The 24,337-nt window shown below is 39.7% G+C and overlaps 2 protein-coding genes across 4 annotated transcripts in view; one reads left to right on the top strand and one right to left on the bottom strand.

Annotated features, from left to right (window-relative positions):
• The window catches only part of NUBPL (NUBP iron-sulfur cluster assembly factor, mitochondrial), a 218,021-nt gene that overhangs the window by 20,071 nt on the left and 173,613 nt on the right, over window positions 1–24,337 (top strand). The gene's annotated exons all lie outside the window — the stretch shown is intronic.
• LOC311631896 (mortality factor 4-like protein 2) lies at window positions 2,384–3,720 on the bottom strand. Its single transcript, XM_084902573.1, is given in 2 exon segments — window positions 2,384–2,942; window positions 2,946–3,720. Coding segments are annotated over 2 exon segments (867 nt in total). The 5' UTR covers window positions 3,477–3,720; the 3' UTR covers window positions 2,384–2,606.

Consider the following 24,337-nt stretch of genomic DNA (forward strand, 5'->3'; position numbering starts at 1 on the left):
ACCAGGGGGATGGTAGGCAGTGCATGTCATGCCAAGCCTTATAAACCATGGTGGAAATTTGGACTTCTTTTCTGAGTATGATGTGGTTGTTGGATCAGGATTATGATGTGGTCTAATTTATTCCTTAAATGATGTAGCTGCATTGATAGAGGATGGGCTGTAGGGAAATAAGAATGGAAACAGGCGGACTTGCTAGTAGCTAATGCTGAAATTTAGGCTAAAGACAGTAGTTTTGACTGTCATATACCTTGGTAAAGGTAGCGATAAGTACTTAGGTTCCAAAAATATTTTGAAGGTAGAGCCAGGAAGACTTCCTAGTGAGTTGGATGTAGAAGGTGAAGGAAAGAGATGGTTTCTTGTTTTTCTTTTTTTTGTATTGTAAAATTACTTACATAATATAAAATTTATGTTAACCATTTATAATAATAAAAGCATAATATGCTAATTAGACTGGACATCCTTCTGGCTGCCCTTCCTGATGAACTTCCAGACGAAGCCAGGGCTGCGAGGGAAGCCCGGGTCCTGGTTGCCTGCTGGCGGCCAGAGGGAAGCCCGGGTCCTGGTTGCCTGCCGGCGGCCAGAGGGAAGCCCGGGTCCTGGTTGCCTGCCGGTGGCGGGGAGGGAAGCCCGGGTCCTGGATGCCTGCCGGTGGCCAGAGGGAAGCCCGGGTCCTGGATGCCTGCCGGTGGCCAGAGGGAAGCCCGGGTCCTGGATGCCTGCCGGTGGCCAGAGGGAAGCCCGGGTCCTGGATGCCAGAGGGAAGCCCGGGTCCTGGTTGCCTGCCGGTGGCCAGAGGGAAGCCCGGGTCCTGGATGCCTGCCGGCGGCCAGAGGGAAGCCCGGGTCCTGGTTGCCTGCCGGTGGCCAGAGGGAAGCCCGGGTCCTGGATGCCTGCCGGTGGCCAGAGGGAAGCCCGGGTCCTGGTTGCCTGCCGGTGGCCAGAGGGAAGCCCGGGTCCTGGATGCCAGAGGGAAGCCCGTGCCGGCAGCCTGGGGACAGGAGGTTACTCTTGCAAGAATTTTGTGCATCAGGCTTCTAATTTAAAATATTTTTTAAAAGTTTATTATCTTGAGAGAGAGAGAAAAACATTGATTCCCACCTCCCACTTATTTATGCATTCTTGGGTTTATTCTTATATGTGCCCTGATCAGGAATTGAACCTGCAATCTTGGTGTATCAGGATGATATTCTAACCAACTGAGCTACCCAGCTAGGGCTTAACCATTTTTAGTGTACAGTTCAGTGGCATAAATGCACACCCATTATTATACAACCATTACCACTATCTAGCTCCCAAACTATTTTATTATCCTAAGCTGACACTGTAACCATTAAACAATAACTCCCTATTTTTCCTGTTCCTAGCCGATGACAGTCACAATTCTACTTTCATTCTCTGTGAATTTGACTCTTCTAGGTACCTTATATAAATGGAATCATACAATATTTGTCTGATTGTGTTTGGATTATTTCACTTAGTTTAATGTTTTCAAGACTAATGTTGTAGCATGTATCAAAATTTTAGATTTCTTGGGTTTGGTTTAAGCAACTATGAATTGTAGTGATATTTCCTGAGATGGAAAAGACTTCTGAAGAGAGGGTGGAGGTTAAAATTAGTTTTCTCTACACATGTCAAGTTTAAAATGCTTACTAGACACCTCAGTGGATATGTTGATAAGTGTAGAGCTCAGAAGAGAAGTTGAGCCCGGAGATTTAAATTTGGATGTCATCAGACTATAGGTGGTATTTAAGACTATGGAACCGAGTAAGACCACCTGGGAAATCAGAGTAGATATGAGAAAATGGTCTGTTAACTAGTAGTACACTTTACAGTTGTGATAAAGGAATAAACATACTCTAAGACATTTAAGTTGATAAAACTACAGAGAGTTTTAAAAATTGACGTTTGTTTTATTTTTTATTTTTTTTAAATTTTATTTATTTATTTATTTATTTGAAATTTAGAAACAAATTTTATTTAAGATCTGAAATACAGTTCCTAAAATATCAACTTCTCCAGAAAACCGTGGCTACACAATAATGCATTGCCTCTATCATCTTAGAACGTGCATTAGACTCAAATACAAAAACCATGAGACAAACCACCCTCCTTCAACAATTTGAGCAAAGATAGAATGCCTAAGGAACAACATAGATGGATTTGCAGAGGATGGGCTGTTTTACTTCAAGCACCATTAAAAAAAGAGCACAAATGCATGCGTTTTCAGGTATATACATTAAGTTGAACCTTTGGCATTAGGAATCAGGGCATTTTTATCACATAGCATTAACACATAATTAGAATATTGTGTAGTGTCAAAGGGATAGAACCACCAGCATTCAAGCAATGTTGTCAACTATGCAAGAAAATGTTCTACTGAATGTTTCTTTTTTTTTGTCTAATTACTGCCTATACTGGTAGCAACTTTGAAATGAGAAAAGGAGCTTGTACTCCTTTTATTTTCTGTTTTAAAACAAAACAGAAAAATTGAAATATAAGCCCTGTTATACATTAACAATTTTAAAGGACATCAATTATACAAGAAAAAGACTAAGAACAAAAAGAGTGTTTACAGATAGACATGATGGTGAGCGGTCAGTAGACCCTCACAGGGCTTTGCGGTGGTACTCAGCCGAAGCTACTTTGTAATCACTGGCAGTAAACAGAGATGCAGCATTCTTTGCCAGATATTTTAGGAAATCATTGAAATAGCCCAACAATAATGCGAGGCTCTTCTCATCAAGGGGTGTATATGCCAGCATTGCCCCGATTCTTACGAATAATCTCAGTAGGTGTGGTGCTCCATAAACCTGGGACATGGGCGCATCAGGGTGAGCCAAGAGGATTTCAGCATACTGGGGCCTCTCAAATTTGTAGAGCAGCTGAGTGCCCAACATCACACTGAAGCATTCTTTTATTCCTGCAACCACTTCATTCACTGCCTATTCCTTATTGTTGACATTTCCCTGCGATTTCTTGCAGCTTGCATACTCTTCTAGAATGGCATCTACATTTTTCTTAGCAGGGAGTTGAAACAGCTGCTTCTGCCTGGTAACTAAGTCCCAGTCCTCAACAAGCCATGGTTTTAATTCTTCAGGAATCTTCACTTTAACTTCCATTCTATTCTTAAATGCATCCTCGCTTTCAACAGTGGGGTCAGCCCGGGCTCTTTTCTTCCGAGGTGGCTGAGGGGCTTCGCTGGTACTGCCACCATCCCCGTTTCCAGGAGTCTTCTGCTTGTTCTTTCTGGTCTTCCTCACGGATCCAGAAGGGGGATTCTCTGCAGAGCGACCCCCCCACCCCCATCTGCCTGGGAGGGCTGGTTCCAGATTCTTCTGCTGTGGACCAGCTGTCTTCTTTCCTGATGAGGCCCCTCTCATCTTACTTCTCTGCATATTGCTTCTAGTTGGTTTTTTGTTGTCTTCTTCTGCAGATTGTTGTCCACGAGTTTGAGAACCCTGCTTTCTGGAACTCATTCAACCCTGTTTTTATTTCAACCAATAATCCTTTCTTCTTAGTCTTCTAAGAACTTGTAGTGCTTTCCCAGATGGAATTTTACAGATCTTCTGAGAAGGTATGGAAGGATGAGGTGGGAGACAACCAAAGATTCTGTAATCAGGATCAGGCCTTCTGATCCTTACTCTGCAGCAAACTTAGCTTTTCTGATAATGGCCTGAAATGGGAAATCCACTTCTTCCCAGCAGCTGTCCCTCCCAACAGCCATCGACATTTGTTTTAAATGTTCTAATTGGTGTAGCACATTGGTTTTAAGTGGTTGTCTGCTTGTTATTTTATTAGTAAATTCCCTTACTTTCTTTGGCTTAAAATAGTGGTAAGCTTTGTTCTCTGAGGAATTAAAAAAATAATTTGTGTCAGGATGAATTGGGAACTGACTAAAATGGTTACTACAAAAAGCTGCATAGCATAGAATTTTATCGTGGTAGGGACAATTTGAAAAATAACAGTTATCATTGATAATAGGATAGAGGGGCATTGTTTATGAATGGAGTATTTTAGTGAGCAAATACCAACTAGGCCTGAGTAAAGGTGGCACTCATCCAGGGGCAGGACATTTTTGGGTAAATTTGTGTACTTAAAAAACAAAACAAAACAAAATAGCAGAGTCTTTTTAGTTAGACCACTCTTTTCTTTACCAAAGGATTACATTTCAAAAGAAGAAACAGAACATTCTGGTGGGGTGAAGTGGGAGTGGAGACATACTTGGAATAAGAGGGATGTTTGAAACAATACAGGGTAGAACTTTCCCTAGACACTGTGCTTCATAGACTTGTTTCCAAGTACTTAACAGATCTTATTATTTGTTTCCCTCTATTTGATGAGAACTGCTCAGCAAAGCTCCTAATTTTGTCTTACAGTGATCACACCATGGAGCTTGTGAATATTAATTCTCTTAAAATAATTTTCTCCATTATAAATAATACATGTTTTTAGTATCAAATCTTTGCAAAAGTAGTCTGGTAGTATACATTATTTTTATAATGGAGAAAAAGGCTTTGATTTCATATTACTAAAGGATTACTTATAGTAATCAAAAGAAAAAGAAAAATTTCAGGATCTAGAGAGTTTACCAAGTGTCATTTTTAAAGGAGGAAATTGAAGTCAGGAAAGAATAAACTTGCTTGGAAACAAGTCCTATAAATGGAACTCGAGTAGCTAACATCTGCCTTTGACAAAAAAAATCCCTGCCAAGCTGCTACTTCTCCTTGAGGTCCTTCAGTTAGGGTTCTGCCATATTCACATTTGCCATGGAAATGATTGCGATAATATAAATTACGTTTTATTTTTATACATGATTAGATAGGGAAGATGGAAGCCAGCTGTTGTTTAAGTACGTGACTTATAAAACATTGCTGGGAATGTGACATAGGCAGTAGTAAATTAAAGGTGACAGAGAGAGATTGCAGAGGCTGGTGAACAAGAGTGGACAGATACCTCTCTTGTTTCTCTTGTTGACCTTGGTTTTGGCTCTGGCAGAGTTGATAGGTTAAAAAATTTTTTTTCATGGTAATAATTATAGCCCCAAATTATTTATCATTCATCTATCTATTTATCATCTATCTATCTATCTATCATCTATCTATCTATCTATCTATCTATCTATCTATCTATCTATCTATCTTGTATCTTCCTCTTCTTCCAAGTCCTCCTCTCTTCCCCCTCTCCTGCTCTCCCCCCCCCCCCCCCAACACACACACACACACACACACACACACACACACACACACTGGAATGAAAACTGGAGAGCAAGAATCTTTGTGTCAGAAAACCCAGAGTGGAAAGGAGTGTGGGGAGGCGAAGGAACCTAAAGAAGGCCAATGAGGTGGTAGTCAGTGTGAGAGGGAGATTAGCAGCCTTGGAGACCATGTGAAGAATTTTAGAATTTATCCTAAGGGCAGTATAGACATGGTCAGATTTGCTTAAAAATTACTTCACTGTTGCATGGATAATGGAGGGGATGTTGGAATGGGCACAGGAGATCACTTCAAGTTTTGGTGCTGAATGAAAAAAAGTTATGTGATTTATGAAAATGTATTTCCCAATCTAAAATAGAATTGGGTTCTTACTCTACAACACTTATTGAATATGAAACTTGATGCCTAGGACCCTATAATTTCACCTTCTAATCAGCAAACTAATATAGAAGAAGCAGTTGGAGGTAGTAAAGTGGTTTTTAAGTGTTAACTCCTAAGACCAGTGTCATCTTGCTGCATAAGAGTCACCTGGGAAGCTTGTTAAATAAATCAGAATACCTGTGAATTGATATTTATAGGTCTTGGATTTGACCATTAATTTTGTCAACAAGTTCCCCAGGTGATTCCGATACCCAGCTTAGGTTTGGATATATTTTGTAGGAAAAGTCTGGACTTTGGTTTCAGGCAAATGTGAATTAGAATCTCAACTCTTTACTTACTAATTGTGTGAAGTTGGGCAAGGCACTTGACCTCTTAGAGTTCAGGTCCCTCATGTATGAAATTTGTAAGAATAATATTGCAGCTGCTTTACAGAGCTATATATGTAATGTTTCTAGCATAATGACTCACACATAGTAAGGACTCAGTAACTGGATATTTGTGTGTGTGTGTGTGTTAGTCTGTAGTAAGTACTGTGCATTTGATTTAGAAAAGAAACACAGATGTCTTTACAGCTACAACAACAACAAAAAAGAAGCAGAATGTAAAAAATTGCTTCTCTTCTTGCTTGGTAAGCTGATTTCCTTTGGTCCAGCCAAATATCTTTTAGGCATATGAATCTTTATTTTATTGTTGCATTTTTGGATGTGTCTGTTCTGTGCAATCTATATACATATGTAACTTAAAAATTGGCTAGTATACCAAAAACCCTAAATCCAATTTCTGTGAAATATGTTACTTAATATTTAGTAGAGGCTATTTTCATAGTGGTGTTATATAAAACCTTAAGCTAGACATGATTCTTTCTTTTTTTACAAAACAACCCTCCCCAGAAACTATTATAATATTGTATGTCAACTGTAATTGAAAAATAAAAAGACTATTTAAAAAACACACATTGTTATAACAATTGAAAGACCTGCATTTCAAGCTCAGTTCTCCTAATTACTTGTCGAGTGACCTACTTAAAGCAATTCACTTGAAAAAAGCACAAAAACAAAAACCCTAGACCAGTGGTTGGCAAACTGTGGCTCGAGAGCCACATGCGACTCTTTGGCCCCTTGAGTGTGGCTCTTCCACAAAATATCATGTGCGGGTGCACACGTACAGTGTGATTGAAACTTTGTGACCCATGCACAGAAGTCAGTTTTTTGCTCTCAAAAAAAATTGCAATTGTTGTACTGGTGATATTTGACTCTGTTGACTAATGAGTTTGCCAACCACTGCCCTAGACAATATCAGATAGGAGTTATAAGTGCACATTGAAGATCATTTTGATATTGTTAAAGCCTGTTTTACACTAGAGGCCTAGTGCACGAAAATTGTGCACTGTATGTGTGTGTGTGTGTGTGTGTGTGTGTGTGTGGGTGTGGTGCGGGGTGGTCCCTCAGCCTAGCCTGCACCTTCTCGCAGTCCAGGAGCCCTCGGGGGATTGAGCCTAAGCTGACAGTCAGACATCCTCTTGTAGTCTGGGGCTCTCGCAGTCTGGGACTCCTCACTCCACACCGCCTGCCTTCAGTGAAGGTGGGAGAGGCTCCTGCCACCGCCACTGTGCTTGCCAGCCATGAGCCTGGGCATCTCCTGCATTAAGCATCTGCTCCCTGGTGGTCAGTGTGCATCAAAGCGACTGGTTGTTCCACTGGTCATTCTGCTGTTCAATCTATTTGCATATTAGGGTTTTATTATATAGGATAGGATAGGATAGTTGCCTGGGTTAATAATTATAATGTTATTTTGAATGGTTATCTCCTGTGATAAATAACTACTTGCTGAACATAAATGCTTATTTTTCCAGTTTCAGCAAATAAAGGGGTCTTAGTGGAAGGGAGAAAAGACAATTACATTGAGTATGTACTCTGTGCTAGGAATTTGACTTAATTAATCTCATTAGAGAAAGGGAGCATATTGTAGTACTTACCTATGGATTCTGAAGGCATGTTGCTTAGGTTCCTCTCCATTTCTGCTCTTATAGCTGCCTGATTTCAGGCAAATTATTTAACTTTCAGTGCCTAGGTTTCTTCATTGACTATTTTTATACACTTCTTGCATAAGCTTGTTATGAGGATTAAATAAGGTAACATACAGTGTTTAGGAAGTGCCTATATAACTGTTAGCTATTCTTTAAAGTTCACAAATTCACACTGTTTTATAACCTCACAAAAATCCTGGAAGGTAGGTATCGTCTTAATTTTTATTTTATAGGTAAGAATATTAGTTTGGTGAAGATTGTAACTTATCTACAATCATCCATCTCTTTAGTGAGGCAAATCTTAGTTTGCTTCTTCATGCATTCTACCATGCCTTTAATATGTTAGTTACTTTAAAATATCCAAAAAATGATTATCACTTATATGATTCATATGGTATTAAGTAACAATGTTTCATTTATCATAAAAATGTTGCTATTTGGCAACAAAATTAGTAGAATAACTATTTTTGAACTTTACAGTGTTAATACAGGCAGTCCTCGGGTTACACTGGACTTCACGTACGTCATTTAGTGTTATGTCGCCATCTGCCATCCTATGTAATAAAAGCCTAATATGCAAATCTACTGAATAGTGGATGACTGGTGGAATGACCAGTCGCTATGATGTGCACTGACCACCAGGGGGTTGACAGTGCAGGAGCTGCCCTCAACCCGCAGGCCCCAGGCCAGCCAAGGCGGTTTCCAGTGGGATCCCCTATCGCGCAGCTGGTCACCCCACAGATCAGCCCTGATTGCTGGCCAGGCTAGTGACCCTACCCATGCATGAATTTCATGCATCGAGTTCTAGTTTATTTATAAAAAAAAAGTTTAGTCATTTCAATGTATGAACATATGTGCTTTTTTTTTAAAAAAAAAAAATATTTTATTGATATTTTACAGAGAGGAGGAAGGGAGAGAGATAGAGAGCTAGAAACTCGATGAGAGAGAGAAACATCGACCAGCTGCCTCTTGCACACCCCCTACCGGGGATGTGCCTGCAACCAATGTAAATGCCCTTGACCGGAATCGAACCTGGGACCCTTCAGTCCATAGAACGATGCTCTACCACTGAGCCAAACCGGTTTCAGCAAACATATGTGCTTTTTAAATTATTATTATTATTATTATATTATTATTATTATTTATTTACCATAAGTAAAGGCTAGGAATTGTTATCTTTCTTTTAAATGTTATTATTTTATTATTTTTATTTTATTATTATTATTATTGTTACTGTTTCACTTCATTACTGCTGTGTATGTGCTCCAGGTGAGTGATGTAGGTGCTTATGTAGGTGGGTTCCGACTTAATGGTGAAAATTGTGTTATATTGTACCTTAGGAATGGATCTTTGACGTAAACCTAGGACCTACTGTATTTTGAAAAATATTATTGATCCTTACTTGCATCAGGGATAACTGAGATTTTTAAAAACAATATGTTTTTATTAATTTTTATAGAGAGAGGAACAAGACAAGAGAGATAGACAAGAGAGATAGAAACATCAATGATGAGAGAATCATTGATTGGCTGTCTCCTGCACGCCCCCTACTGGGGATTGAGCTTGCAACCTGGGCATGTGCCCTGACCTGGAATCAAACTGCGATGTCCTGGTTCATGGGTCAACGCTCAACGCCTGAGCCACACTGGCGAGGAATAACTGAGATATTTTTAAATACACTATATATTTCAGTAGCTATTTAATTGAAATTAATTAAATAAAAATAACTTACCTGGGTTTAGGTAAATATATATTTATAACATCATTTAGTAGGTGATGATTATAATGATACCTTGTGGGTTTCTTTTTTGTAGTTTTTAACCCTATTTTGAATTTGTTGTATAATTATTTGTGTATTTGAATATAGTACAGTTTTTTAATTTCACTGATGATTTGGATGATCTGTGATTAAACATATTATATCTAAATTCTTAAGGTTCATACATTTTTATAGAAAAAGTTTTATTTGCTAATGGATAACCACTAGAGTTTATTAATAGTATTAATTGACCTGAGACGTGTGTCTACCTCTGTGGCATCTTTTATACGAATAATTCAATGTACTAGATAAAGAACTTAATGTCAAATATTGAAGTGAAAGATAAGGCATTGTTGTTTATTTAACTTAATTGTATAACAGAGAGGTGAAATGTGTTACTATAGATTTTAAAGCCAGTCTTCTCTTAGGAATTTTTCCTTACTTGCTCCTTCTCCTTCTCCTCCATATGCACACAGACACACATTCAGCCAACACAATAAAATAAAAATAGTTTTATAAGAAAATGTTTGGATAGTAAAAAGCCCCAGACTGCTTTTCCTTTCTATTTTCTGTATGGCTTTATGTAGAATGCATAATGTACAACATGCTTTATGATTTCCAATTAGAAGCAGTAGCAGTTTTGTTTTGAATAGCTCCAAAGAAGCCATTGGCTGGATGCTTCCTCCTCAGTACCCTTTGGCCTACCTTTTAAATTTCTTTTGGTAAAGTGCAGCTTGCTGCCAATAATTCATTCTTTCACTTTGTTCATGGAAGTTGCTGAATTTGATTATGAGTTGGAAAGAGAAGAGTTACTCTAATTTTACATTTAATATATTCTTCCTTAGTGTCATTTCATTTGTAACATATTGGTAGCAAAACTATTGCACACCCTTTGAGTTTTATAATCTGATTCTGTCAATAAGTTTTTCAGATTTTTCTCAATGAATAATTTTTTTTTAATTCTTCTTTCCCCTCCCCCTCCTTAACTTGGCTCTCATCAATTCATTTTTCCTCTCTCAATTTTTTTTCTTCTCAAATTATTTTCCCCATCACATCTCCTAGAGGAATAAAAAGGGCCCTTAATCTTCAGCAGGGCATTGTTGGAAGGGTCACTGAGAGGATGAGAACAGAGGGCATATAAAGGCATGGGTTTCAAAACTAGCTGCTTGGTTCCTTTTGAATCTGAAGTGTGGATCAAGTACTCTGTTCACATCCAATTCTGTGATTGCTGCAGTGCTTTTCTTTGGAAGAGCTGCCATCAGAATTATAAGTGCTCTTCTCTGCATTGCAGTTTAGTTAAGAACAATCTGAAGGAATTGGTGTTGGTTTTTATTACTTTATCTAAAGGTTTGGGAAAAGTTCTTGATTTTTTTTTTTTTTTTTTACGTTTCTAGGTCTGGCAAAGAAGTGGCTGGTTGATGTCACAAATAAGATGACTTTACTTTTAGGGGTTAGTGTCTAGAAGTGTCTTCTTCTGTATTTTATGCGTTACTGTGCTGATAGAAGCCTTTCTAATTTTTTTCTGATTTTGAAGACTACTATCTAAGGGCATTAATAATTTTTTTTCTTTATTTATACAGGGCAAGGATTTAAGGTTTTTATTTTCTTAATATTAGATGTTTATTTTCCCTGTTACCAGATGAAAATGGGAGACTTAAAGGAATTTCCTTCTGCCCTGGGAAGGAAAAACAAACAAATCCAGAACAAAACTCCTATGCAGCATTTTTATATTTGAATTCCTATTGAACCTAACCTAGTGAGCAAGTTTAAATGTTGCTCCTTTTTTAATGAGCCCCTTTATACCATGTTTTGGCTTAGTTTTTAAAGATTTAGATAGTGTACACACACACACACATACACACACATACACACACACACACACACACACACACTCACACACTGAGTGGCCAGATTGTGATCTCTGAATGCATAATAATCTGGCCACTCAGTGTACTTATGTATAAGGGAAGGCTTGCAAATCTTGATATGTCAAGGAATCAAGAGATAGTGGCCGCCAGTCTCTGGCTAGTAAGTCCTCTGGTTCTTTCTAACTACCCACAATGCAGGTCTTATACATGGAAAAACCTTATTTTAAAACCCCAACTCTGTGGTCAGTCTACACCGAGTGGCCAGATTACTATGTGTTCAGCAATAATAATCTGGCCACTCATTGTATATACTAGAGGCCTGGTGCATGAAAATTCATGCACTTGAGGTGGGGGTCACTTAGCCCAGCCTGCCCCCTCTCACAGTCCAGGAGCCCTCAGGGGTGGGAGCCAACCCGGCGATCAGAGAAAGGCAACACCCCATCACACCTCTGCTGCTGCCACTGCTGGCAGTGCAAGCCTTGGCCGGCCCTGGTTACCTGAACCTTGGCCGGTCTTGGGTGGCTGGGCAGTCGACATCCAAGGCTTGCCTGTGCCTTGGGCATTGGCTGGGCAGCCACCATATGAGGCTTGCCTGTGCCTCAGGCAGGCCCTGGGTATCTGGGGGACTGAGGGAACTGGGCACCGCCATCTTGTCATTGTGGGCGCTGCCATCTTCGATGATGTGGCAGTCAATTAGTATATTCTCTCCTTATTGGCTGTGGGCACTGCCATCTTTGTGATGGTGTGAGGGTCAATTAGCATATCCCTGCTTTATTAGACAGGATAGACACACTAGAGGCCCAGTGCATGAATTTGTGCATGGGTGGGGGACCGGCCTGCCACGGGGAGGGACTACGGGAGGTTGGCCCTGGCAGCAAGCTAAAGGAGTGGCTGATTCTGTGAGGAATTGGACTTCCTCCTCCCTCCTGTCTGGGTCTGGGGTGTGGGTGAACCAGATTCGGGGCTGTCAGGCCCCAGCAGCAAGGTCTGGGTCAGTGCGTGTCATAACCACCAGCTGTTTGGTCGTTCTGGTCATCTCAGTTGTTCTGTCATAATGGTTGCTTAGGCTTTTATATATACACTAGAGGCCTGGTGCATAAATTCTTGCATGGGCAGGGTCCCCGGGCCTGGCTGGTGTTTGGGGCCAATCAGGGCTTGCCAGGCGGAAGATAGGGGTACCATGGGAGGTTGGCTGTGGGAGCTCACTTACCACCAGGGGGCATCTCCTGCATTGAGCATCTGCCCCTTGGTGATCAATGCGCATCATTGTGACAGGTTGACTGACTGTAATGGTCACTTAGGCTGTTATATTGTATATATAGATAGATATGTTTGCTTTTCCATTTTTTCTTATATTTTTATTTTTGTTCATTTTTACTCTTTAATTCTTATATAGCAGCCTATCATAGCCAGTTTTTACACTAGATTTTCTTTATTTCTTTTTTTTAATCCTCATATAAGAATATGTTTTATTGTGTTTTTTTTGTTTGTTTGTTTGTTTTTTTGAGATAGAGAGAGGAAAGGAGAGAAAGGGAAAGAATGAGAAACATTGCCAAGACCGGTTTGGCTCAATGGATAGAGCGTCGGCTTGGGGACTGAAGGGTCCCGGGTTTGATTCCGGTCAAGGGCATGTACCTTGGTTGCGGGCATATCCCCAGTAAGGGGTGTGCAAGAGGCAGCTGATCGATGTTTCTCTCTCATCAGTGTTTCTAACTCTCCATCTCTCTCCCTTCCTCTCTGTACAAAATCAATAAAATATATTAAAAAAAAAAAAGAAAAAAAAGAATGAGAAACATTGATGTGAGATAGAAACATTGATCAATTGCCTCCTGTAACATGCCCTGACTGGGGATTGAACCTGCAACCTAGGTATGTGCCCTGACTGGGAATCAAACCCACAACATTTTTGGTGTATGTTTCAATGAACTGAGCCAATAGGCCAGAGCTAGATTTTCTTTATAAAGTCCAATTTTCTGGAGTTGAGATTAATAGAAAAATGATGACATTGGATTTTCTTGGGAAAAAGTGGTTGTTAAGAAGACTGCAAGGAAACTTATGGCCCTTTCTTTAACACTGGAAATTTTAAACCATGTATACATTTTATGTAATTATGAATACTATAACTAAAAATGTTAGTATAGAAGTAGAAATCACCCAATGGTAAAGCTTACGAGGGACCATAGGGGTCACATAGTAACCAATCCTGATACTCTTCAGAGGTACAAATAGAGGTTTGTTCATTCATTCATCCATTTATTCATTTACAAAATATTTATTTCATGCTTACTCTTTTATGTGCTTGGGAACACCCCTACCCTTTTGGAGTTTACAATGAATATAATAAACATCACAATGAAATAATTTACATAGTATGTTAGAAAGTGATACAAATACTAGTAGTCTGGGATAAGGGGGAGGGCAAGTGCTTGAAGGTGAGGGTGTGTTTGCAATTTAGGATAGGGTAGGCCCTACTGAAAATATGACAGTTGAGCAGCCTTGAAGATGAAGAGTAGTTTGTGTGGCCAACTGAGGGAAAAGTGTGTCAGGCAGGCAGAAGAAACAGCCAATCTAAGGTTAATGTGTGGGAGGATATCTAGCTTACCATTCAAGTAATAATACAAAGATCACTGTGACTTCTAGGGTAGTAAATGGACTGGAATCATAGGTTCTGAAAATTAACAGGGTTGGGAGGCAGGAGTGTGGGGAACTTCATAGACTATGGGGTCTGGTGAATTGTTGTAGGACTTTGGCTTTTACATGAGTGAAATGGAGGGTTGTGGTGGCAATGCAGAGTTTTTGAGCAGACATGATCTGACTTATATTTCAACCCAATCATTCTGACTGAACTGTTGAGAAGAAATGCTGGGGTAAGGTTGCTAGATTTATAAAATAAAAATATAGGACACCCACTCAATTAAAATTGAATTTTAGATAAACAATAAATTATTTTTTATATACATATATGATATGTGACTATTAACCCATAAAGCAGAATGTTAACTACTTTTTAAAAAAATATATTTTATTGATTTTTTACAGAGAGGAAGAGAGAGGGATAGAGAGCTAGAAACATCGATGAGAGAGAAACATCGACCAGCTGCCTCTTGCACACCCCCTACCGGGGATGTGCCTACAACCAAGACACATGCCCTTGACCGGAATTGAACCTGTGACCTTTCAGTTCGCAGGCCGACGTTCTATCCACTGAGCTAAACTGGTTTTGGCAACTACTTTTTTATAATTAAAAACCTCACAAATCTTCAATGTTACTATTGATTACTGTAGATTATTATTACCATGACTAGAAGCTCGATATACAAAGAATCGTGCTAGAATGGGCTTTCCTTTCCCTGGCTGCCAGCACTGCCTTTCCATCTGGCCCAGTACCTTTACGCTCAGGCCCCGAAGCCACCTCTTTCTGCTCCGACCCCGCCTTTTCACCCTGCCCAGAGGCCCTGAGAGACCGGGGATGGGGTAGAACACCTGTGTTGTCACCATGGTGATGACACAAGTGTCCCGCCCCAGTCACTGGGCGCCTGTGTATGCAAATTAACTGCCATCTTTGTTGGGTTAATTTGAATATCACTCCTGATTAGCTAGTGGCATAGCGGAGGTACGGTCAATATACATGTTTGTCTATTATTATGTAAGATCTTGCTGGTTCCAAGGCTTGGGCCCTTATAGCTTATTTTTATTTCTCTCTTTTCTGTAGTACCTATATTATTGTTTTTCACTTTGTGGTTATCTTATACGCTAAAGTGGTACAAATGCAGTTTATTGGACCCCAACCCAGACCTATTGAATCAGAATTTCTTCAGACGGAGCAGAGTACAGTATCTCCATGTCTGCCTATGTTCTGTTTTTTTTCTACAGTTGTGAACAAAGCATACAAAAATCCTTACCCTGATAGAATTAACATTAGAATTGGGGAGATATAATGAACAAGATAAATAAGTACATATAGAGTACATTAAATATTAATGTAGGTGCAAAAAAGAAAGAAAAAGCAGGAAGGGGAATAGGAAATATCCAGTGTTATGATGAGGAAGGTACAATATTAGGTAGAATGACCATTGAAGGCCTCATGCATGGTGATGTTTGAATCAAAACTTGAAGGAAGTGACAGAACCGGTCCCTGTGGGGACAGAATTCTTGGCTGAAGGAACAGGAAATGTAAAAGTCCAGGCTCAGCGGTTGAGCATTGACCTAATGAACCAGGAGGTCATGGTTCGATTCCTGCTCAGGACACATGCCTGGTGAAGGGCATGAAGGAGGCAGCTGATCAATGATTCTCATTGATGTTTCTTTTATTTTTTATTTAAAAAAATCTTTATGGTTTAAAGTATTACATATGTCCCCTTTTTTCTCCCATTGACCCCTTATAGCCTGCCCTGATGTTTCTCTCTCTCTCCCTCTCCTTTCCTCTCTGGACTCCATAAAAATATATTAAAAAGAAAAAAAGAAAAGATATCTTAAAAATAAAATTCAAAAGGGATGTGTGTATGCCTGGTGTGTTAAAACTGCAGGGGGTGGTATGTCTGACAAGGAATATAAAGGGAGAATACAGTAGCGGATGAGAAGAAAGAGTTGAAAAGGAGTGGCTGGTGATTGTTACCAGTTAGGCTTTACGGTATGTCGAGGAGAGATTTGGATCCTAGGCCCAGCTGTGATATTACCTCGGGACCTGTTTCTTCATCATTAGAAAGTAGACAGAAGATAAGATAATCTTGTAGGTTTATTTCTGCTTTAAAATAGTCTTTGAAATCTGTTATTTACCTTTTATTTCTACTTTGTCAGTCTTTTGTAAGCAATTAATTTATCATTTGAGATACTCTGTACTGTTCATGAGCTCATCTCTGTTTGTGCTTCATCCAGACAGGTGACTTTTCCTTTATGTTGCCCTTGTTTGTCCTCTTTCTTGACTGAATTTGAAGATTTAGATAGTCCTTTGATAAAGAGTAGAAAATTATATTCTTACTAGAGACCTGATGCACAAAATTCATGCAAACGGCTCAGCCTTCACAGCCCCAGCTGCCTCAGCCCTTCAGGACCTGCTGCCCACCCATTGGTCATTCTGGAAGGTCATTTTGCCATCTGGTCTAATTAGCATATTAGCTCTTTATTGTATAGGACTAGAGGCCCATTGCATGAAGATTTGGGCAAGGCCTTCCTTCCCCTGGCTTCACTCCTGGCCACCTGGGAGCCTGCAAGTCCTTACTCCCGGCCAGAGCACTGCTCTTGTAGCTCCCTCTGCCCCCTACTCTCCCCCTCATAGCAGGCATCCCACCCTACCTGGCCGATCCCCACCTGTGTATGCAAATTAACCCTCCATCTTTGTCAGGTTAATTTGCATACTCCTGATTGGCTCTGGGAGTAGTAGTGGTATGCTCAGTTTATTTTTATTTTTATTTTATTTATTTATTTATTTATTATTATTATTATTATTTTTATATTGGGAAAGTTTTATTTCTTTAAAAATATATATATATTTTATTGATTTTTTACAGAGAGGAAGAGAGAGTTAGAAACATCGATGAGAGAAACATAAATCAGCTGCCTCCTGCATACCCTAGTGAGGATGTGCCCACAACCAAGGTACATGTCCTTGACCGGTGCTCCTTTGTAGGTAACTACCTGCTTTTCTCTTGCTGCTTTTAATATTTTCTCTTTGTCTTTTGCTCTTGGAATTTTAATTATGATGTGTCTTTGTGTGGTCTTCTTTGGATTCCTTTTGTTTGGGGTTCTGTGCGCTTCCTGGACTTGTAAGTCTAATTCTTTCACCAGGTGGGAGAAGTTTTCTGTCATTATTTCTTCCAATATGTTTTTGGTATCTTGCTCTCTCTCATCTTCTGGGACCCTCATAATTCTGATGTTGGTTCGCTTGAAGTTGTCCCAGAGGTTTCTTACATTATCTTCAACTTTCTGGATTCTCTTGTCTTCTTGCTTTTGCAGAGGAGTGTCTTCTGGCTCTTTGTGTTCCAAATCTTTAACTCGATTCTTGCGATTTTCCATTCTGTTTTTAGGACTCTGTATAATATTTTTTATTTCAAACAATGTATTCTTTATTTCTAGTTGATCCCTTTTCATATCCTCATAGTCTCATTTATTTTATCAGCCTTTTCTAGGAAATTCTTGAAAAACCTTATAAGCGTGGTTTTGAACTCTATCTCCAGTCGCTTTTTGTCCTCCGTTTCTTTCGTTTTTGATCTGTTTCCTTGTCTCGGCATTTTCGCTGCTTCCCTGGGTTGGTAGGGTGGCTTTGTGTGCTAAGGTTCAGTGGGTCAGTCTCCCAGTTACCTGAGGTGGATACTCTTGGTGCCCCCTTTTGTGGACTGTGTGTACAGTTTTGTTGTAGTTAAGCCTTGATTGTTGTTGGTATCACTGGGAGGAATTGACCTCCAGGCCAATTGGCTGTGAGGATCAGCTGTGTCTATGCCAGGAGACAGCCTTATTTGACTAGACTTGGAAAATTGCAAAAGCCTCTGTGCTCAGCTTGGATGGGGCGGAGTTTCAGGGTGGAGCCTACAGCCTTGGCTTTGGTCAGTCCTGCCCTATGAGGTTCCTAAGTTTCAGTGTTCCTCAGTGACCTTCATTACTCGCTGCAAGCACCTCTGAGAGAAAGGTGCCCTTCAGTTTCGCCCACTACCAAACAGTCTAGGCTCTCCCCCAATGAGCCCAGAACTGGAGTTCAGAGCAGTCTGGAGCTTTTGTCTCCTTTCCGCTAGGGCAATCCAGAGGCACAGACAACAGTACATTCTCTGCGTAATGTGTGTGCCTCCGGGACTGCCTTTCACTGCTCCCCTGAGTTCCCACCTTACAGCGCAGACTCGCTCTGTGTGAGCCTGGGCCCCCAGGGTCTGGCCTAGAACTGGGGTTCAGTGCAGTCGGAAATGGGGCTCAGCACAGTCTGGAGCTTTTGTCTCCTTCCCACTACAGCAATCTAGCAGCAGAGTCAATAGTTCATCCTCTGCGCACAATGTGCGGGCCTCCGGGACTGCCTTTTGCCGCTCCCCTAAGTTTCCATCTTACAGCTCAGACTCCCTCCTCATGTCTCCTTCCCGCTAGGGAACACCAGCCAGGCACTCAGCCTCCCCCTCCTCTCCGGCTCCATCCTCTCCCCACGCACACACCATGTCTCCATACCTTAGGTTTTTACAGCTCCTCTGAGTTTCCATCTGGTTTTCTCTTTCCTTCTTGTTGTAGAATTTCCAGTCAGTCAACCTTCCTATAGCTCTGAATAATGTCCATTTTGTATTTTAGTTGTATTTTTTTGAAATTGTTGTGTGAGGCTGCAGTTAGGCATTTACCTATGCCTCCATCTTGGTTTCTCTCCCGGTGTGGTCAGTTTACATGTTTGTCTATTATTAGGTAAGATTGCTTTGTCTAACCAGTCCTTCTGACAATAGAATTCTTATTTAATCTTATCTAATAGAATTAAGAAAGATATTGTATCTACTAAGAGATTGAAATTCTTCTGAATGTAAACTTGATTTAAAGAGAAGAGAAGAAAGAAAAGAAAGATGAGGCTTTACTCCACTCTAAATGAACAAATCTCAATTGCCAGTCCAAGATTAAATTGAATATAATGTGCAGAGATTCATGGGATTCTTAAATAGATTCTTCTAAGGGACGGACAGTGTTTAGCTAGGTCTTAGTCCTATATGCGTGTTTACTTACAAATAATGGGGTGGGACCACTCTAAGATGTGTTTTGATGAGTTCTATTAGCAGATGACATAGATAAAAGGAATTTGTCACGAAGCTTTACAATCTTCTTTAGAATAAATTCTGTTGGAAGAACAAAGTAGTATCAAAACTGTTGTTGGTGCCTTTGAAATCAAACACACACAAAAATTGAATTTCTAGGCTTTAAAATTGCAGCTTTCATGTAGTAGTAATGAAACAGTATAATCACTCTGAATAATTCTGCCACCTTTTACAGCTTTCACAGGGTATTATGAATATAAAGATTCAAATCCAAAAATACAAATAGCATCTTGGGATTTGAGCTGTCTAGTTTTATATCACCTGCTAGTCTTTGAGTACTGCAGGGGAGTCAGAAAAAAAGAGTATAATATTAGGTACCAAAGTATTAGGTTAAGTTTTACGGTGACATTAAATATGGCAGTTATATTTTACAATAGTAAGTTTATAGTTATTTTTTCTCATAATCATTTTCTTTATCTGTTGTGTATTTGGAGAGGCTTTTGTAGTGATTATTTTTTTGATTATACTTTAAAATCCTGTAATCCCCTTCACCACCCTCTATTCTTATGTGATAATGTATATTAGCAGCCATCTATGCATATGTAAAATTTACTTCTACTACAGCAAATTTTAGGGTAGATCTTTAGTTTTTTCCTGAAATGAAAGATAAGAAAAATCCTGATTTGTGGTTTTTTAAACTAAATATAATTTTAGGAGGAGTGAGGTGGAAAGGATTCATAAAACTTAGCTGGCTTGACACCCAGTTGCATATATTATTTATAGCCTCTACTTTGCTCCACAGTATAAAACTGTCTACAGTAAGCATGTCAAAATCAAAGGCTAAGATGGGCCAAATAAACAAGGTTTAAGTTTATGTGGGCTACAAAAAAACAAAAGCTTCAATTTCCATAGAAACATAGGTTTATTTCGATAGAGACATGCTGAATACAAAGGGCTGAAATAAATGAGTAATTGTTGCTGAAACCTGTTTGGTTCAGTGGATAGAGCGTCGGCTTGGGGACTGAAGGGTCCTGGATTCAATTCCGGTCAAGGGCATGTACCCTGGTTGCGGGTATATCCCAGTAGGGGGTGTGCAAGAGGCAGCTGATTGATGACTCTCTCATCAATGTTTCTAACTCTCTATCTCCCTTCCTCTCTGTAAAAAATCAATAAAAAAATATATTTTAAAAAAATAAATGAGTAATTGTTAACATAAAATAAAATTGTTAACATAGAACATTTTAATAAAAATTATTTTTTTTGAACCTATTCAGGCACTGAATAATTGTACAAATTAATACTAGTAAGCGTAACGCAGATAAACCTATTTTTCTTGTTCTCCGAAATCAAAATATTTCCTGTTGCCCACACCAAACAAATCAGTACAAGACTAATGATGTGACAATCTGCTGCTAAAGTATTCGCTGCTAGGATTAGTGGAGAGAAATGGTATGCCTGCATGTAAGGGAAATGAATGCAGCACGATTATAGTAATCAGTCATTAGCAAACATTGTAGTTTGTTATTAATAATTATGTATAACAGAATATTGTAAAAATTAAGTTATTAAATTTTATTAAAATGTTTCTTATGTATTATTATATTGGCTGGGCCGCAAAAATATTCATTGTAGGCTGCATGCAACCTGCAGGTTGCGAGTTTGACATTTGAGGTCTACAGTATAAAACTGAAGATTTAAATTGAAAGACTATTTGTACACTTAAAATAGAAGTCTATTTAAAACTAGAGGCCTGGTGCACGAAATTCATGCACAAGGGGGGGGTGTCCCTCAGTCCAGCCTGCACCCTCTCCAATCTGGGACCCACTCCCCATTTAGACCCGATCCTGGTAGGATCACGGTAGGATCGTGCCTAATGGGCATTCGGACATCCCTCTCACAATCCAGGACTGCTGGCTCTCAACTGCTCGCCTGCCTGCCTTCCTGATTGCCTCTAACCGCTTCTGCCTTCCAGCCTGATCACCTCTAACCACTCCTCTGCCAGCCTGATTGATGCCTAACTGCTCCTCTGCCAGCCTGATTGCCTCTAACTGCCCTCTCCTGCAGGCCTGATCACCCCTAACTGCCCTCCCCTGCAGGCCTGCTCCCCCCCCAACTGCTCTCCCCTGCAGTCCTGGGTTTCCTTCAACTGCCCTTCCCTACAGGCCCTGTCGCCCCCAGCTTCCCTCCTTTGCTGTCCTGTTCACCCCTAACTGCCCTCTCTGCAGACTTGATCACCCTCAACTGCCCTCCCTTGCATGCCTGGTCTCCCCTCAACTGCCCTCCCTTGCATGCCTGGTCTCCCCTCAACTGCTCTCCCCTGCAGGCCTGGTCCCTCCAAACTGCCCTCCCCTGCTGGCCTGATTGCTCACAATTGCCCTCCCCTGTAGTCCTGATTCCTCTCAGCTGCCCTCTCCTGCTGGCCATCTTGTGGTAGCTATCTTGTGTCCAAATGAGGGCAGCCATCTTTGACCAAATGGGGGCAGCCATCTTGTGTGTTGGAGTGATGGTCAATTTGCATATTACTTTTATTTGATTGGATAATAGAGTAAATTATGAAGAACAAATGATAAGTTTATTTGGTAACTTTTGAATATTATTGAATTATAGCCGGGACCGGTTTGGCTCAGTGGATAGAGCATCGGCCTGCGGACTGAAAGGTCCCGGGTTCGATTCCGGGCAAGGGCATGTACCTTGGTTGCGGGCACATCCTAAGTGGAGGGTGTGCAAGAGGCAGCTGATCGATGATTCTCTCTCATCGATGTTTCTAACTCTCTATCCCTCTCTCTTCCTCTCTGTGAAAAATCAATAAAATATATTAAAAAAAGTTTTTTGAATATTATTGAATTATAGACTTGAAAATATTCATAAGCTAACTTTCATAGCTACAGTAATTTTACCGGTGTAGTAGTTGTGCCAATTCAAAGAACAACATACGCTAATTAGTATAGGCCTTAGTGTTTCTATTTAATGGACACCGATTTTGTTTATGATATGTAAAATCCAAGCAGGACATGCTAACTTAGTTCCAGTGAAACAGTCTGAAAAGTGTCTTCATTACTTATTTATTTTTTGTTAATCCTCACTCAAGGATATTTTTCCCATTGATTTTTTTTTTTTTTTTTAAGAGAAGTTGGAAGGGAGGGGGAAATATCGATGTGAGAGACATACATCGATTAGTTGCCTCCTGCATGTACCCTGATGAGGCCGAGATCAAGCCTATAACATAGGTACATGCTGTGGGCTGATACTCTAACCACTGAGAAAACTAGATAAGGCTTCTATTATTTTTAAAAACCAGCCAATTAAGGATGAGAAGGTAAATTTTTACTGAAATAGTTTCTCTGACACCAAGAGATATCTCAGTTCTTCCTGCTCTTGGCTCTCTACCAAAATTACATTGCTGAGTGATTCAAAAACTTGGTCACGAAAAAGTTTATTCTCTAAATTAATGTCAGCAAACTATGACCTATGGACCAAATCTTGCCTATATGTAAAATTTTATTTGAACACAGCCATGCTCATTAATTTACATTTTTTCCGTGCCAGTTGTGGATCAAATGATCCACAAAGCCTAAAATATTTACTATTATCTAGTCTTTTAGGGAAAAGTGCTGACTCCTGCTCTATCTCTTAAGTCTTTGGTAGTCGGCTCGTGTTAAAGCTCTGGTGGAGATTTATGTGGTTAGTATTTTTGTGTTGTTTCCCATGTGCTCCATTCTAAGAAAATCCTTTTTTTTTTTTTTTTTTTTTTTTTAAATGTCATTTTGGGTTGTTAGTGCCCAGCTTTCTTATCCATACGTAGGTATAATACCACCTATGAGAAATTAATGAGAAATGTAAAGTATTGTACTTAGGCATCCAGAGAGAATTCAAGCAATGGGAAGATATAATCAGGGAAGTCTAAGTGTTTATTTGGGTGATTTAGGATGACATGTTTTTAGAGATTCTGATTTTACACAGAACTGACTGTAATGGCCTAGTTTATCCAGGATTTTAATAGAACCTTACTGATTAACTTTCCTCCATGCTTTTCTTCTTTCTTCCGTCCCTGCCTTTATCCCTCTCTCCCTTTCTCTTTTCTTTCATCTCTTCCTCTTAGTCTTCATACCTTCTTTTCTCTTTCTTTTTTTTTTTTTTAAATCTTTACCTGAGAATATATTTATTAAATTGTTTTTTTTTTTTTTTTTTTTTTTTTTTTTTTTAAGAGAGAGAGAAAGGGGGGGACGGGACGGGACAGAAACATTGATGTGAGAGAGAAACTTTGATCAGTTGCCTCCTGTAAACATCCCCCTAGGTGATTGAACCTGCAACCCTGTTAGGTGCCCTGACCAGAATAGAACCCACAACCTTTTGCTGTGCAATACAATGCTCCAACCAGCTGAGCCACCCAGCCAGGGCTCCTCTTTTCTTTTTTATATATGTAAGCATTGCTACTAAGTTAAGGTCAGTGGGTAGCTACTCTAGGGGGAGTATGCAGAGAACCTAACACAGAAGAATCTCCCTTATTTTTAATTCCAGTCTCTAGGAAGCAGAGGAACATTAAAATCTTGTAATATCCTTCACCACCCTCTATTCTTATTAGCAGCCATCTATGTGTATGTAAAATTTACTTCCACTACAGCAAATTTTAGGGTAGTTTTTTAGTTTGCCCTGAACCATGATGCCTAAGGGTTCATTTAGGCAGGCATGGTATTTTGTTTTTTTTCTAGAAGACAGGATAGATTATTCCTAATGTTTTGAAAGAAATTAGAAGATCTAGTGATGATAAAATCAAGCCTATCAGTCTTATATTGTAAGCACCTTGTAGTTATTTTCTTTTTTAAAATATATTTTATTGATTTTTTACAGAGAGGAAGGAAGAGGGATAGAGAACTAGAAACAACGATGAGAGAGAAACATCAACCAGCTGCCTCCTGCACGCCCCCTAATGGGGATGTGTCCGTAACCAAGGTATAATACATGCCTTTGACCAGAATTGAACCTGGGACCTTTCAGCCCTCAGACAGATGCTCTATCCACTGAGCCAAACCTGTTTCTGCTTAGTTGTTTTCTTGTTTCATGAAAACATAAGCTTAAAAAGCTGTTATTTTACTTGATAGGTATTTTTAGGAGATCAGTTTGAAACCTGGGACCTAGCCCTTTCTAGTTTTTATAAAACCAACAGTAATATAACAGAGCAAGGAAAAAGAACCTTAGAACATGTTTTGTTTTAATCATCATTTATTATTATTTTGTGGTAGTTTTTAGATTTTGTAGGTGTTAGGAGAAAAGATATGGAAAAGAGGTGAATTCTAGGATGATTATTATAATAGTGACTCTTCTGTTTGAATTTAACTAAATTCTTTTATTTGTGGTTTCAAAGGAGTTAAAGTGGGTCAGAATTT

Source organism: Pipistrellus hanaki (genome assembly GCF_964339955.1).
Source record: "Pipistrellus hanaki genome assembly, chromosome: 1".
Classification (NCBI taxonomy): Eukaryota; Metazoa; Chordata; class Mammalia; order Chiroptera; family Vespertilionidae; genus Pipistrellus; species Pipistrellus hanaki.